This window comes from Ostrinia furnacalis, unplaced genomic scaffold (genome assembly GCF_004193835.3).
Source record: "Ostrinia furnacalis isolate ACB-3 unplaced genomic scaffold, ASM419383v2 OfSCF2514, whole genome shotgun sequence".
In the NCBI taxonomy this organism is placed as follows: Eukaryota; Metazoa; Arthropoda; class Insecta; order Lepidoptera; family Crambidae; genus Ostrinia; species Ostrinia furnacalis.
Window position 1 is genome coordinate 94,442 of NW_021132753.1, and position 14,310 is coordinate 108,751.

Sequence of the window (14,310 nt, forward strand, 5' to 3'; positions counted from 1 at the left end):
TTGTTATCAATATTATTAAAACGTTTGTCATGTCAATCAATTGGATTTACTGGAGCTGGAATGTTGTGATAATCTCTAGATTTATTGGTTAACAGTCTCAACTTATTATTAGTTTAAGTATCTACTATAATAATACATATTAGTGATATATTGTTTGAAGTAATCACAGCATTACTTGTCTGTGGGAGTCAGCAAAGATACACCCGCAAGATAATGGACGCGGGCGCGAATGATTTAGTGCCGCCATCTTGGGGAAATGAGGGTATTTCCGGAAATTGTGATGTAATTGCTCGCGTACTTAGCTTTGATATCTGGGCTTGGTGATTGGGTAGATGACACCATTAAACTTATTAATCAAAACACTATTTAGCTTGCAAATTGAATAACTACAAAGTTTTCAATTTACTGTAAAGTAGCTTTGATAAGCTGTTATTATTTTTTGCTCTGTAGAAGTGATATTCTATTAACTGTTAAAGAACCTAACCTAATCTCTGTACAATCAAATCAATTGTTGTACTGTGGGATAAGTCAGTACCATTTATACCACCAATACCTACTGTCTAATGTTACACGTAGTCCGGCCATGACTGGTATCAACTAGAGAGCCAATATAGCGCCGAATGTTGGCAGAAAGTGCTTAAAAAAAAGGTTTTTTTAGAACAATCTTTTCCTCTTATTTCAGAGAAAAAACACTTTTATTACGTCTTCTGTGTGAAAGATGCTTTTGCATTATTCAAGTGATCCGGCATGAAAATATAAAGATATCGCCGGATCGGAATCTAATCTATTGCCAAAACCCCTGAATGATATTCAGGGGGTTTGGCATTCAAATACAAGTGTCGGTATAAAAAGGTGTAGTTTTTAGTTTATATTACTTTCTTAATGACGGTATTTAGCTCTTTTCAAAGAAGGAAACAAAATGTCTACAATCATCGGTCGGCTTTGCCAGTGACAAAAACCCACAAGGTTGGCAGATGACCTCATAAAGTTTGCGGGAAGGCATTGAATGCGGGCCGCTACCAACCGGCCAATCTGGGAACCATTGCGGTAGGCATAGTGGACGTTCCATGGCTGAAATGATTATGAAAAGATGGTGGGCGTACCTTAAGGAACCTGGGGAACCTGATGATGGGGTTGGTGCCGATCTTGAGCTGCAGCAGGTCTAACGGCGTCAGCGAGGCGATGTCCAGCAGAAACGGCCGCGAGGTGAGGTAGTGCTTGGCCAGCTTCTTCGAGTCGTATACCTGGTGGAAGAAAAGCGAAAGTATGGTTGAAAGTAGGTACATAATAATACATAATAATAGTCTTTATTTTATGATCAGCATCAAATCAGCGTCAAGGTGTTTTAGTTACTTAACTAAAGCTATAACTATAGTATACCTACCTAATTATCAGCATTTTTTAAACCAAACCAAAATGGACTGTAAATGGAAAAGGACGACGTAAATCAACTAGTTTTTTCGATCGAACGCACAGCGTTGAATAGAGCTATGTGATTGGTTCGTATGTGGGTGTGACCCTGTGCGTCCACGCACACTGTGAGATCTCATAGTAATGTTTGTAAATACGGGCGTAAGTGTTTAAAAAAATGAATCAATGTGCAAGTTAACAGTCACGTAACAAGCTTCCATCATCATAACAATAATATGTCCATGTTACCCACCATCAAACCCTGCTCCAGGTAGCCCGTCCGCAGCTGAACCACCAGGTCCAGCGCGAACACCACGTCGCTGATCCCGTCGCACGTCAGCCAGAAGTAGTGGCACATGATCTGGTGGCAAGAAAAAGAAGGCATATAGCACACGTCAACCAGAAATAATGGCACATGATCTGGTGGGAAGAAGAATTGATGAAATAAACGCGGCCGCAACACTTGAAAATTTCGACGGGTTCATCCAGTGTCTTAGTAGCTCAGATAAAAAATCCGTCGCCCGGCAAGTGAAAGGTCGTGTGTTCGATTCCCGCCTTAGGCAGATCAATCTTTTTAAGTTGCTTATTTAAAATTTAGTTTGAGAAGCGACTCTAATCACTTAGAAATTTTAATAAGCAGAAGTTTATTATATTCATAGAGTTCCTGGTTCCATAATTATTATGGTACACGTCAACCAAAAGTAGTAACAAATTCTGGTAAGAAGAAGAAAGAGTTTCTACTTCCTCGTTAAATACGGTTCTAAAATATCAAAACATATTTATTTGTGTGGAATAATTGAATTAATTCTTACTGGTTCTTAGATATCGTTAAATTAATCTTGCTCTTATGAGGTAAACGAAATACATAACCGACACTACGAGAGTTTTAAATAATAAATATTGCATTAGAATAGTATTGGTTAACTCGTAAGTTCAAGTAGAAAAGAAGAAAACAACAGACAATCGAAATAGAACAAATCAATTGAAAAGAAGTTTCTCGCCAGCCATGCGAGCGGCCAAGAAGTTTGGTCATATGCAACCTTTACAATTTTCATAGGCTATCATCTGATAGATCTGTACAAGAATATTCGCTCTTACTTTTCCAATTTTTCTTTGAAAACCTTCGTCGGACTTCAAAAATTGTTTAAAAATAATTTAGAATATGGCCAGACATTCGAATTTTGCTCCCAGCTTCACATCAAATGATTGATTTTTATGAATAGATGATGGATGGATATCTACTTTGTCTGTAAAATATATTCCTTTCAAGTCTTAAAGAATATAACATCTTTTCACCGGCGCACTGACTTAAGAATGGTAACCCTCTCCCAACGGAAAGAATACTTTTAATGAACGTTTATTAAAAGTTTCAAAGGAAAATAAGTTCTGCAAGTTATAAATGATACTTTAAAAGAAAAGAAAGACAATGTCTAGGATATAAAGACTGAATCTAGTGATTTTAAATGATATAAACATAACATTTAAGATTTTGGAGATATTTGAAACTATGATTTTTGTGGATATTATAATAGCTGCCTTGTGGGACGTCCACCCACAAGGTGGACTGACGACATCGTAAAGGTAGCAGGGACGCGCTGGACGCAGGCCGCTACCAATTGATCAAGATGTAAAGCATTGGGGGAGGCCTAAGTTCAGCAGTAGACGTATTATGGCTGAAATAATGATGATGATGATGAATGGCTACCTTTATCAAATAGCAACAAAACACTATGGCAGTGACATCTTCTTGATATAATTTTAAATCTGTGTACGTAATGTATATGTTAGGCTGGTAGTGTTCATCAACGATTTTGTGCAGTTACGCGTTGATGATATTAGGTATATTGATCTGTACAACAAACTTACTATTGAATGCATTGTGGACAGTTTGAAATATTAAAGTTTTGAGGCAAGCGTTTCTTTTTGTAATTAGGTGTCTAGGAATGCAATAAGTATTCGGGAATATTTCAACCAGTCTACTTTTGCTAGCCTTAATGTACGACACGATCTGTCAAGCCTGGACTTAACTTAACTTATTGTGTCTTGGATTAGTCTTTAAGACAGTTCTAAATCTTTCGTATTCTTGAGAAATGGTATTCATTTCGCGATCGTTGAACCTTTATGTAAGTCCTAAAGCCGTACATAATTTAACGTTATGTTTTTTTATACTAAAATTATTAAATATCTTTCATACCTGCATTATAGCAACTTTTTTGGATAAATTCTATCAACAAAGAAACATCGTCAGTCGTACCTTTTACTTCCTTAATTTGCTGCTAATGAGAACTAATTAACAGAGTTCCTTTGTACCTAACGTCGAAACTTACTTCGTATTTGTTGTTTCAATTAACTCCTAATTCTTCACTTAGATAGTTGTAATAGCTTCCGTCTACGCCACCGAGTGAAGTTTACTTCCATTTACTAAGAAAACAGGTTCCTCCCGTTCGATCCACGGAGGAATCTTGTAGAACACTTCTGCTTTGAAAATACATCTAAAGTTTATTTAGTGTGAAATAACTGCACTTGCAAGGACAACCTTTATTTCCCAAGAGGTTTACAGGGTAAATACGAAGAAAAAGGTTGGGCCCAAAATGCTCCCTTGGGCGACCCCCGTAATGAATTGACACGCGTGGTGCAATGATACTGATGGAACCGGACTCTAAAGGAAACTCTTGAGCCGAAAAAGGTGAACGATTCGAATTTTGCCGAAGAAAAATACTTAGATAAAATAAAAAAGCACAATAGGATTATGGTTTTCTGTGTTACATGCATCGAAAGATTCAGCCGATTTGTTGGTTTATGTATATTGTAATTAATTTGTACTCTTTGAGTGTGAAGGTCATGCAAAGAAGGGCTACCAAAATAGATTTTTTTCAATAATGTCCTGGATTTATTATTCTTTCAATTTTTTTTCTTACAATAGTCACTAGTTCCTAAAAAAAGTAATTTTATTAAGCCAACTGGTCAAGCCCAATAAAAGCATATCACTGATAAAGGATCTATAGATTACACAAAATTGCGTCCCTGCAGAAGATGAAATCCACGAAATATATTCGCAGCCAAATGTTGTGGAAATCTACTACAAAAACTTGCCGTACCCTTGAGATTGGCAATAACATAATTACTGCGTAACATCCGTTATTGGTCAGCCCCAGTTATTTCGCTTGGAAGGTTATCCGAGACGTATTAATATTGGGAAAAATCCAATACTTGGTCAAATAGCGTGTTACTGTGAACCTACATATATTACTTACCTATAAGACTAGTATAATACAACTCTTCTATTTATTACATTACGTGAATTCAAAATTTATGAAGAAGCTTATACCGTATACATATTTCAGTGATCATAAGCAGCTTTTGCGTTGGAAAACGTGAAAGTGAGACTTTTAATTTAATTTTAGTTAATGTAAAGTATAAGCAATTAGTCCAATTTACTGGTAATCTGGTACAGTTGACAGTTGTGAACATGCTTTTTAATTAATACAGTTTTGACTGACTTTTTTGGCACCGTTTAGTTTGAAAAATAGGATTTCCTCAAGTATCAATAAATTAAACCTTTACAGTTTTTGAAAGGTTGGCTTGCTTGTTATCTTTACTTATTTCCAGATTCTTATAAAATTTTATGAGGAATATTTCTTCCATCTAATATTAGCATGCTTTATTTGTAAAAAAATGGATTTTACGTTTTCCTGCGCATTTTTTCTCTTCACTTTCTTTGGACTTCATTGAATAATGGAAAAACCCCAACAATGAAGATTAGTATATAGACTACATATTGACCCCCACCTCATTATAAGCTTTGTAACTCAATATGCTTGAACTAAAATTGTGTAAGTCGCAGTTAACATGTCTCTTGGCTCGTTTATAACGAGTAAGTATGTTTTTTTAAAATCTGATTTTGTTTTTTCCTTTGCTAAATGCGAGTGAAATTGTATTTTTTATAACAAAAATCGATTACACAGATATTCAATTAAGGGACTTGTTGGCATTAGAGTAGTGCCAAGAGCAATACCAATGAACCATCTTCTGCATATTGTTATGGTAAATACAAATCTTCATTGGAAGCCTTTTTTATATTTCACACAAATTAGGATCATTACTGATACTATTATTTGTGTACGTACCTACTATTAGGCATTAATGCATCAATTCATTATTATGTTGCAGTTTTTAAAATTAAGTGANGATAAACAGACAAAGTGAGTGAGTGATATCATTAGATTTAAAATAAATATCTGTCACAAAAATGCCGATTTATAATGAAGCTGCAAGCCAAAGGTACTGAGATTTTTTTTTACGTTTAGGCACTTGTACTTATGTGTAAATACCTAAAGAGTGGAAAATTTACTGTGTCATAGGTATCTTCTTAAAATAACTGACGGGTGAACCCACTGAATCAAGTTTTACAAATCAATAGTTATTTCAATAACCCAATCAAATAACTGATACATATCGCCAATCCGTGCGTTATCCGATCTCACGGCTGGGTGGTTCTAAATTTTAGATAGCATCGATTCGCTCTGTTGGTGAGTGACTGAGATAGAAACATTGTAGGTACAAGTAAATTATATAGGGTGCAAAAAGATACATTTGCCAAGTGGAAATTTTAATATAGACTAATTATGGATTTCCGCAAAGAAACGCCTGATACTATATAGCAGTGGTTTTCAACCTTTTTCATGACACGACCCCCCTAGTATGAAAAAATGTTTGGCGACCCCCCCGACCGTTCGCTTATTTTTTCATGCATTTTATAATGTTACAAATGTTTGTAGGGACCGAATACTTCAATCCATACACCAGCATCTGTCTTTATAACTAATGTTTATTTTACTGAGGTAGTTTTTACGACCTCTCGCGACCCCCCTGTAGAGGCTTCGCGATCCACAGGTTGAAAAACACTGCTATACATAGGATGGTTTTACCTGAAATATCAACTTTAATAATCAACTTTATGTAGAAATCTTTGTAATTTAGCTTACGGATGATCTAGATTGCTAAACAGTAAAATACCTAATTATGGGTAGAAGTCCATGTATGTAAAATCTTTTAAGGCAAGCTACTTATTTTAGATTATTTCAAATATATTATGTTATAGCACCGAAAAGGTTTCCGAAAAGGTTATAGTACCATAGACCACATCCATACGCTGCGGCAGGTTATACAGAAGACTGAGGAGTATAACTTGCCACTATGCTTGGCGTTCGTGGACTATGAGAAGGCCTTCGATTCGATTGAGACTTGGGCAGTGTTACAATCTCTCCAGCGGTGCCGTATTGACTATCGGTATATCGAGGTGCTGAAGTGCTTGTACAAAAACGCCACCATGTCGGTCCGAGTACAGGAGCAGAGCACGAGGGCGATTCCACTGCAGCGAGGCGTTAGGCAGGGAGATGTTATATCTCCGAAACTGTTCACCGCTGCATTGGAAGACGCTTTCAAACTCCTGGAATGGAAAGGATTCGGCATAAACATTAATGGCGAGTACATCACTCACCTTCGGTTTGCCGACGATATTGTGGTCATGGCAGAATCGTTGGAAGATCTTGGCACAATGCTCGAAGACCTTAATCGAGTTTCCCAACAGGTAGGCCTGAGGATGAACATGGACAAAACGAAGCTTATGTCGAATGTCCATGTTACGCCCTACCCAGTTTCAGTTGGGAGCTCAATTCTCGAGATTGTCGACAAGTATGTCTACCTCGGACAAACGATTCAGCTAGGTAGGTCCAATTTCGAGAAGGAGGTCAATCGTCGAATCCAACTCGGCTGGGCAGCGTTCGGGAAACTACGCAACATCTTTTCGTCCAAATTACCTCAATGCCTGAAGACTAGAGTGTATAACCAATGTGTGTTACCAGTGATAACTTATGGCTCGGAAACGTGGCCTCTCACTATAGGCCTTATACAGAAGCTCAAAGTTGCACAGCGTGCTATGGAGAGGGCTATGCTTGGTGTTTCTTTGCGAGATCGAATCAGAAATGAGGAGATCCGTAAACGAACCAAAGTCGCTGACATAGCCCGACGTATTAGCAAGCTGAAGTGGCAATGGGCAGGGCACATAGTACGCAGAACTGACGGCCGATGGGGCAGAAAGGTTCTGGAATGGAGGCCCCGTACCGGAAAACGCAGCGTGGGACGTCCACCTACAAGGTGGACCGACGACATCGTAAAGGTAGCAGGGAAGCGCTGGACGCAGGCCGCTACCAATCGATCAACATGGAAAGCATTGGGGGAGGCCTATGTTCAGCAGTGGACGTCCTGTGGCTGAAATGATGATGATGATGATGATAGCACAGAATAAGTACTTAATAGTTATACTTTCTGGGACGTGTATAAGCGCTTTTAAAATGTATTTTTTAAAATTTGTAGATGTAGCATCGTTTTATTTTATTAAGATTCAGACATTTGGGCACAGAATAAATTGTAAAAGCACACTGAAAAAAATCCTTAAAACTCATTTTTGCCGAATTTCAGCACTGCTCAATAAAGTTCTTTTTCCTACATACAAACTTTATACCACACCCTGTATTTGCTTTTTCTATAAACTTCACCCTGTATAAAAAACAGAGAGAGTAAAAAACAAAAGCCTGCGTCTGTCGAGCACTTATTGGAACCGTGTCAGTGTCAATCACTCGAGATCCTCCGGAGACAATAATACACAAAGGAATATTTTATTTTATTTTGTTCGGAAAACATACAGAAAATAAAGAATATTGTTTTACTTCTAAAATCACTTTTGTCATCCTAAACAGTTATTTATTCCACTATCACTAGGCACTTTATTTTCTATTGAAGCGATAAAAAGCAGCCGTTGCGTTACCTACGGCATCTGTTTTCTTTTCGAATTTACGAGCGTAAAATAATGAACTAAATTATCACAATATCATTTTGAGTGGCTTTATTTGTGTCGTACTTAAAAAATTAAGGTCGTCGGTACATTGAGCAGGCAGGAGGGGTTAACCTACACTATGTGTGCTAATAAGACAAATGCCGATTTTTTTACCGTAATATTTGTGAAAAAGTAAGTACACTGTTTGTTATTAATACGTGATTCTTAATTCCGAACCCAAGACATGCAGGATACATGATATTTCCTTGTACGGTCATCTCGTACCTTTGTCATAATTAATTACTGGATGAAATCGACTCCCGTTCTTGTCTATTTAGTAAAAATATAGTAGGTCCTTTATAGTACATAATATCTTTCTTTATATCTAAAAACCGGCCAAGTGCGAGTCGGGCTCGCACACCGAGGGTTCCGCCGTACAAACGTAGCGGTTTACAATTTATGACGTATTAAATCAAATTACTTACTTGATTCCGTTGCGAGTAGTGGCGAATTTCAAAATATGCGGTATGATTATTTTTCCTATATTTGCATTATAGGTAGGTACCTACCTCAGCGTTTTGAATTTTTGCGTTGATTTAGAATTTCTCACAGTTTAGAGGCAATTATTGATATGAANCCTTTAATAAAGACTAATTATGGATTTCCGCAAAGAAACGCCTGATACTAATAGGATGGTTTTACCTGAAATATCAACTTTAATAATCAACTTTATGTAGAAATCTTTGTAATTTAACTTACGGATGATCTAGATTGCTAAACGGTAAAATAGTAGGTACCTAATTATGGGTAGAAGTCCATGAATGTAAAATATTTTAAGGCAAGCTACTTATTTTAGATTATTTCAAATATATTATGTTATAGTTTCTGGGATGTGTATAAGCGCTTTTAAAAGGTATTTTTTTAAATTTGTAGATGAAGCATCGTTTTATTTTATCAAGATTCAGACTTTGGGATTCAGACACTGAAAAAAAATCCTTAAAACTCATTTTTGCCGAATTTCAGCACTGCTCAATAAAGTTCTTTTTCCTACAATACAAACTTTATACCACACCCTGTATTTGCTTTTTCTATAAACTTCACCCTGTATAAAAAACAGAGATAGTGAAAAACAAAAGCCTGCGTCTTTCGAGCACTTATTGGAACCGTGTCAATGTCAATCACTCGAGGTCCTCCGGAGACAATAACACACAAAGGAATATTTTATTTTATATTGTTCGGAAAACATACAGAAAATAAAGAATATTGTTTTACTTGTAAAATCACTTTTTTCATCCTAAACAGCTATTTATTTTACTATCACTAGGCACTTTATTTTCTATTGAAGCGATAAAAAGCAGCCGTTGCGTTACCTTATCTGCTTTCTTTTCGTATTTACAAACATTATAATAATGAAGAATTGTCACAATATCATTTTAAGAACTCTACACACCAAGCCAAGCAAGTGGCTTTATTTGTGTCGTATTTAAAAAACTTAAGGTTTTTAGTACATCGAGCAGGGGTCAACCTACACTGTCGCCCGTATTCACAAACATTACTATGAGGTCTCACAGTGCGCGTGGACGCACAGGGTCACACACTTACCAATCACAGAGCTCTATTCAACGCTGTGCGTTCGATTTGCTGCTTCACTTATGCAAGCATCGTTTGTGAATTACGGGTGTAAGTTTGCTAACAAGATGCCCGTTCACTCCATTTATTGAGGGATTTTTGTACCGTAATATTTGTGATAGTGAATTAAGTACATTGTTTGTTATTAATACGTGATTCTTAATTCTGACTCCAAGACATTCAGGATACATGATATTTCCTTGTACGGTCATCTCGTACCTTTGTCATAATTAATTACTGGATGAAATCGATTCCTGTTCTTGTCTATTTAGTAAAAATGTAGTAAGACCTTTATTGTACATTTATTATTTTTCTTTATATCTAAAAAAGATAAGACACATTATGGATATATATCTCATCTTTACAGACAATCTACGACATTTTTCCAGCTTTTGTAGTTTGAGTGTACTCTAATAAGTCGTCACTAATGCTTACGGTACCAATGTAGATGTAGCAGGTACCTTATGTGTCATTTAATAATGCATTTTGGTGTTACTTGTTGGATATTAATGTTTATTATATTTACGAATGAAATCGCAAGAGAACAAATTGGTTATGACTTATAAATATGTAACGAATCCTATTGGGAGGGAAGAGGGTCGGCACAGGTGTCGTTATTCCTAATAATATGAATATCAAAGCCCATCTGTGATACTTGTGAATTATTAAATACAATCAACCAATGTTGAAAATGATTTATATTGAAAACTTTGAACATAATATTGTAGACGAAATTAATTTGATAAACGCGATAGGTACGATATTCGTGTAAAAACAAACTTATTCGGTGTAATTTTTGTTGGTTGATTTATTCAGAAATGTTACCTTTTTAAATCTCTGACTGATAAAAACTGATATTGATGTTGAATTGCATAGAAAATCGCTGTCGTGGTATATAAAAGACATCACTACACATAGGCTTCTAATAACGTCCATTATCTGGTGGTTGGACTATGGTCCGACTATAACTATTTCTATAGAAAGACCCTTCTTATTTGCAGACGACCTCTATTTAAGTTTCGTACGACGTTTATTTTGTAAGTTACGTGATTCGTTTCTTTCTCTCTTTCAAAATAAGTATTCTAAATAAAACCGGCGAATAAACCACGGAAAAAATCTGGACACCGCGGTACAGCTTTTCGCACCTCAAAGAACAGTGCCATCTATTGGCAACTAACACAAACAAGTTTCATGGAAGATTTATACAACCGGTCCACTCGTAATATTCGCGAAACAAGTATCGATTGCCATTACAGAAAACACAGACCCTGAGTCGTAACTGAGTTATGGTTCAGGGTAAACAATTTTCTCAACGGAAAAAGGCATCCCTTATGAGGGTCATAGAGATAAGAGCTGTCATAAAAATATTAACCGCATAAAACGTGTATTACGATAAAATTGAGAGCGCGAAGACGACGGGCCATCGAGGAAAAATATAACTGATATAACACCAACAAAGGCTCCAGGTAGACATACTGTAATGATTTATTAAGAACAGGAAAATAATATGTTCCGAGATAACAGGTGAGTTCTTTCGGATGAAATACGGGATGGTATTGCCTTGAACTATTGTTTGTATTGGTATCATTACAGTCGGTTCCTTTGCCACTCCGTTTGCGAGTGAAAACATCGTTTTCAGTTCTTATCTTTTCGTTAGAGCTTTTCTATAGGAACGCCTACAGGCTGTAAGGACCTTACTTGAAGAATAGAGTGTCTGTGGAATATAATTTTGGATGTAAATTACTCGCATTAGAAATACACACTACAGCGCATTCTGTCAGAATATTACGAATTTCCTCATCGACCCTTAATAAAATAACCTTCTAGTTAGGGAAATTCATCATAATATTGTTCTGCTGACGATTTGTTTACACGGAGTCATACTTATTTTCTGGACAGTGAATTTGGTGCAAGCCTATCTATACATGGGACAAATAGATGCACAGTTATCTTGGTATTCGTTCCCAACCTTCAAACTCCCTTACCACTTCTAAAGGAATAAAAACTGTAAAAAATAACCTCTCACCTGCAGCTCCGGGAAGCTCTGCCGTACAATCAGGGTCCACAGGTTATACAGAACGAAGATGGTGATCAGCCACAGCCAATAAAAGTAGAAATTCTCGTCAGGATTGACGACTGTCCTTGGGGCTCTGACTTTTCTTCTCCTCGTCCGGTTCGTAGTTCTGTGTTCTCCCGTCGCTCCTTCTGACCCTGTGTCCTCTACCTGCAAAATGAAGAATGGTTACTGCTTCTGTTTTACTATGAAAGTGTTCCTTTGTTCTGTTCGTGGGAACACACAGATGGTATGGTGAAAGGGTCTTAACTACTGTTACATAGCATTCCGCCTGTCTCTTAAGGGCTTTTAGTGTTTCGTAGATTAACAAGAATTTGCATTTTATTAACATAATGCGTAGATGATTTGAATTTTTCTAATATTTCAAGTAATTTTTAGAAGTTGAAGTGGAATATTTTATTTACATTTCAAAATCAGTTTTATGGTAATTTGAAGTACCTACTTAAATAGCTCATCAGACTTATTTCTGAGAGTTGCTGAGGGTGAATGTGATATACTTGTACCTTGATATACACCATGCAAAAAAACTAATTAGCTACTAGGAAAATGATCACAACGGTAACCAAACAGTTTGTATTCTCACAGTTTCCTGCGTGGCCGGCGTCTGCCTAGTCGAAAACCTCTTCAAGAACGAATCTTCCCTTTTCAACGGCGGCTTCTTTTGTATCGCGGAGCTCAGCTGCACGGTGGTTCGAAGCTTCATCCATCTTTGGTTCGATTTTGTTCTGGACATTTACAGATACTGGTAAAGATACACACTTTAAAATAACTATAGCGTTGAAGGGATAAGCAAAGGAGCCATGCTTCCAGAAAGTTAAGTCAAAGGTAGATAGTCTTAAAAAAGTGTTTCTCAAATTTAATAAAAAATATTTACTATTTTATTCAAAGCTAGATAATTTACTGGGAAATATATTTCAAGATATTTTTAGATTTAGAACTTTATAAAAACTATTTTTAAGAAAGAAAAGGCAAAGTAATTCAAGTCTCACAGATGCTTCTATTTAATTTAGTGCTTTTCACACATTTGATCGTGAACTTAAATGTTTTAATAACGTGCAAACAAATAATCTACCTTTATCTACATGCGGCATGGCAGTTTATTCTAAAACTAAAAATTCAATTCCATAATATAAAAAGTATGTTTGTATAGTGAGATATCAGTGAGTCGAATCTAACGCATCTAAAACTAATTCTAATAATCTAAGAGTTAGGAGTTCAAATCTAAATAGTCAAATCTATCAGTAATATTAGAAACGTTCATACAAATGCAAGGAACGAATAACATTGAACACGTGATCTCCCAAGTGATAGTAGGAAAGTAGAATGTCGTCAAGGTGAGCTAGTAAAGACACAATATTCACAAGAAAACACACAAAATCCAGTGAGTAAAGTACCATTCCCGAAGACCTATACACAGACGAAGGTAGCACATAAGTGGGAAATCATAAACAAATAATGAATAAAACAATTGACAACGATAGGCAGTTTACCGTTGTCCGCGTCATGTGTCGAACCTTTTAATTTTCCTGAGTGCCTGGTAGTATGCCATGACTGCCTGGACGTGTCTCCACTTACGGCCTGGTTTGTCTGAGTCAGAGCCGGGCCTCTCAGTGTCCTGGACGGACCTGCGAGAGCTTGACGAGCTCGATGCAATGATCGGTCGCCTACAAAGGATGCGAGTGTTACATGGAGACGGTGTGTGTTGGTGGAAGCCCCGGCATCGTGAGTTTCATTGCTCGCTTGATCATGTCTTGTTCAAACTAGTTATTAGTTATTAACTTTACTACCGAAGAGAATCAAGAAATAGAAGATAGTGACGCTAATTCAGATCCAAACGATCTAACGACTGTTACTATTGAGTATGGCAAAGATGTTGATGATAAAAATGCAACAGTTTTGTTTGTGAATGATGGCACAGATGATCATAGCGAACAAATGCAAACTCCCGGCCTCGTGAAACATACTCGAGACTCCACAAAGAATAACATGCAATAAAAAATTAATCATTATTTCACTAGTGTCGTTCACGGACAATATAACAGAATTAAGTGTTTCTCTTAGCATTACTGTGACTCTATGGTCTTCAGGCTGTGCAGGGACGTGATCTAATTGCAGTAACTATAGATTATGCACAAATTTCTCGTATGAGGCATTGGGTTACAGATTACGCATTGCTGATTTGTGGTCAAGTAGCGTACAGAATGATATATTATTTGCTTTCAATCCTCGTATTCATTGCTAAAATGCCGGCATTCTACTTTTTGATTCATGGATTTATAAACTACATTTTATTTTATTAATTTGAGTGGAGACTTGACTCCGTAAAAAAATTTCCATAATCCTCCAAAACATAGCTACTTAA

At 36.6% G+C, this 14,310-nt stretch overlaps 1 protein-coding gene across 1 annotated transcript in view; it reads right to left on the reverse strand.

The window, feature by feature from the left end:
• The window catches only part of Cngl (Cyclic nucleotide-gated ion channel-like), a 184,034-nt gene that overhangs the window by 55,121 nt on the left and 114,603 nt on the right, over window positions 1-14,310 (reverse strand). Inside the window, 4 exon segments of the mRNA XM_028308815.1 lie at window positions 1,104-1,244; window positions 1,664-1,771; window positions 11,901-12,098; window positions 12,532-12,673. Coding sequence (XP_028164616.1) covers window positions 1,104-1,244; window positions 1,664-1,771; window positions 11,901-12,098; window positions 12,532-12,673 — 589 coding nt within the window.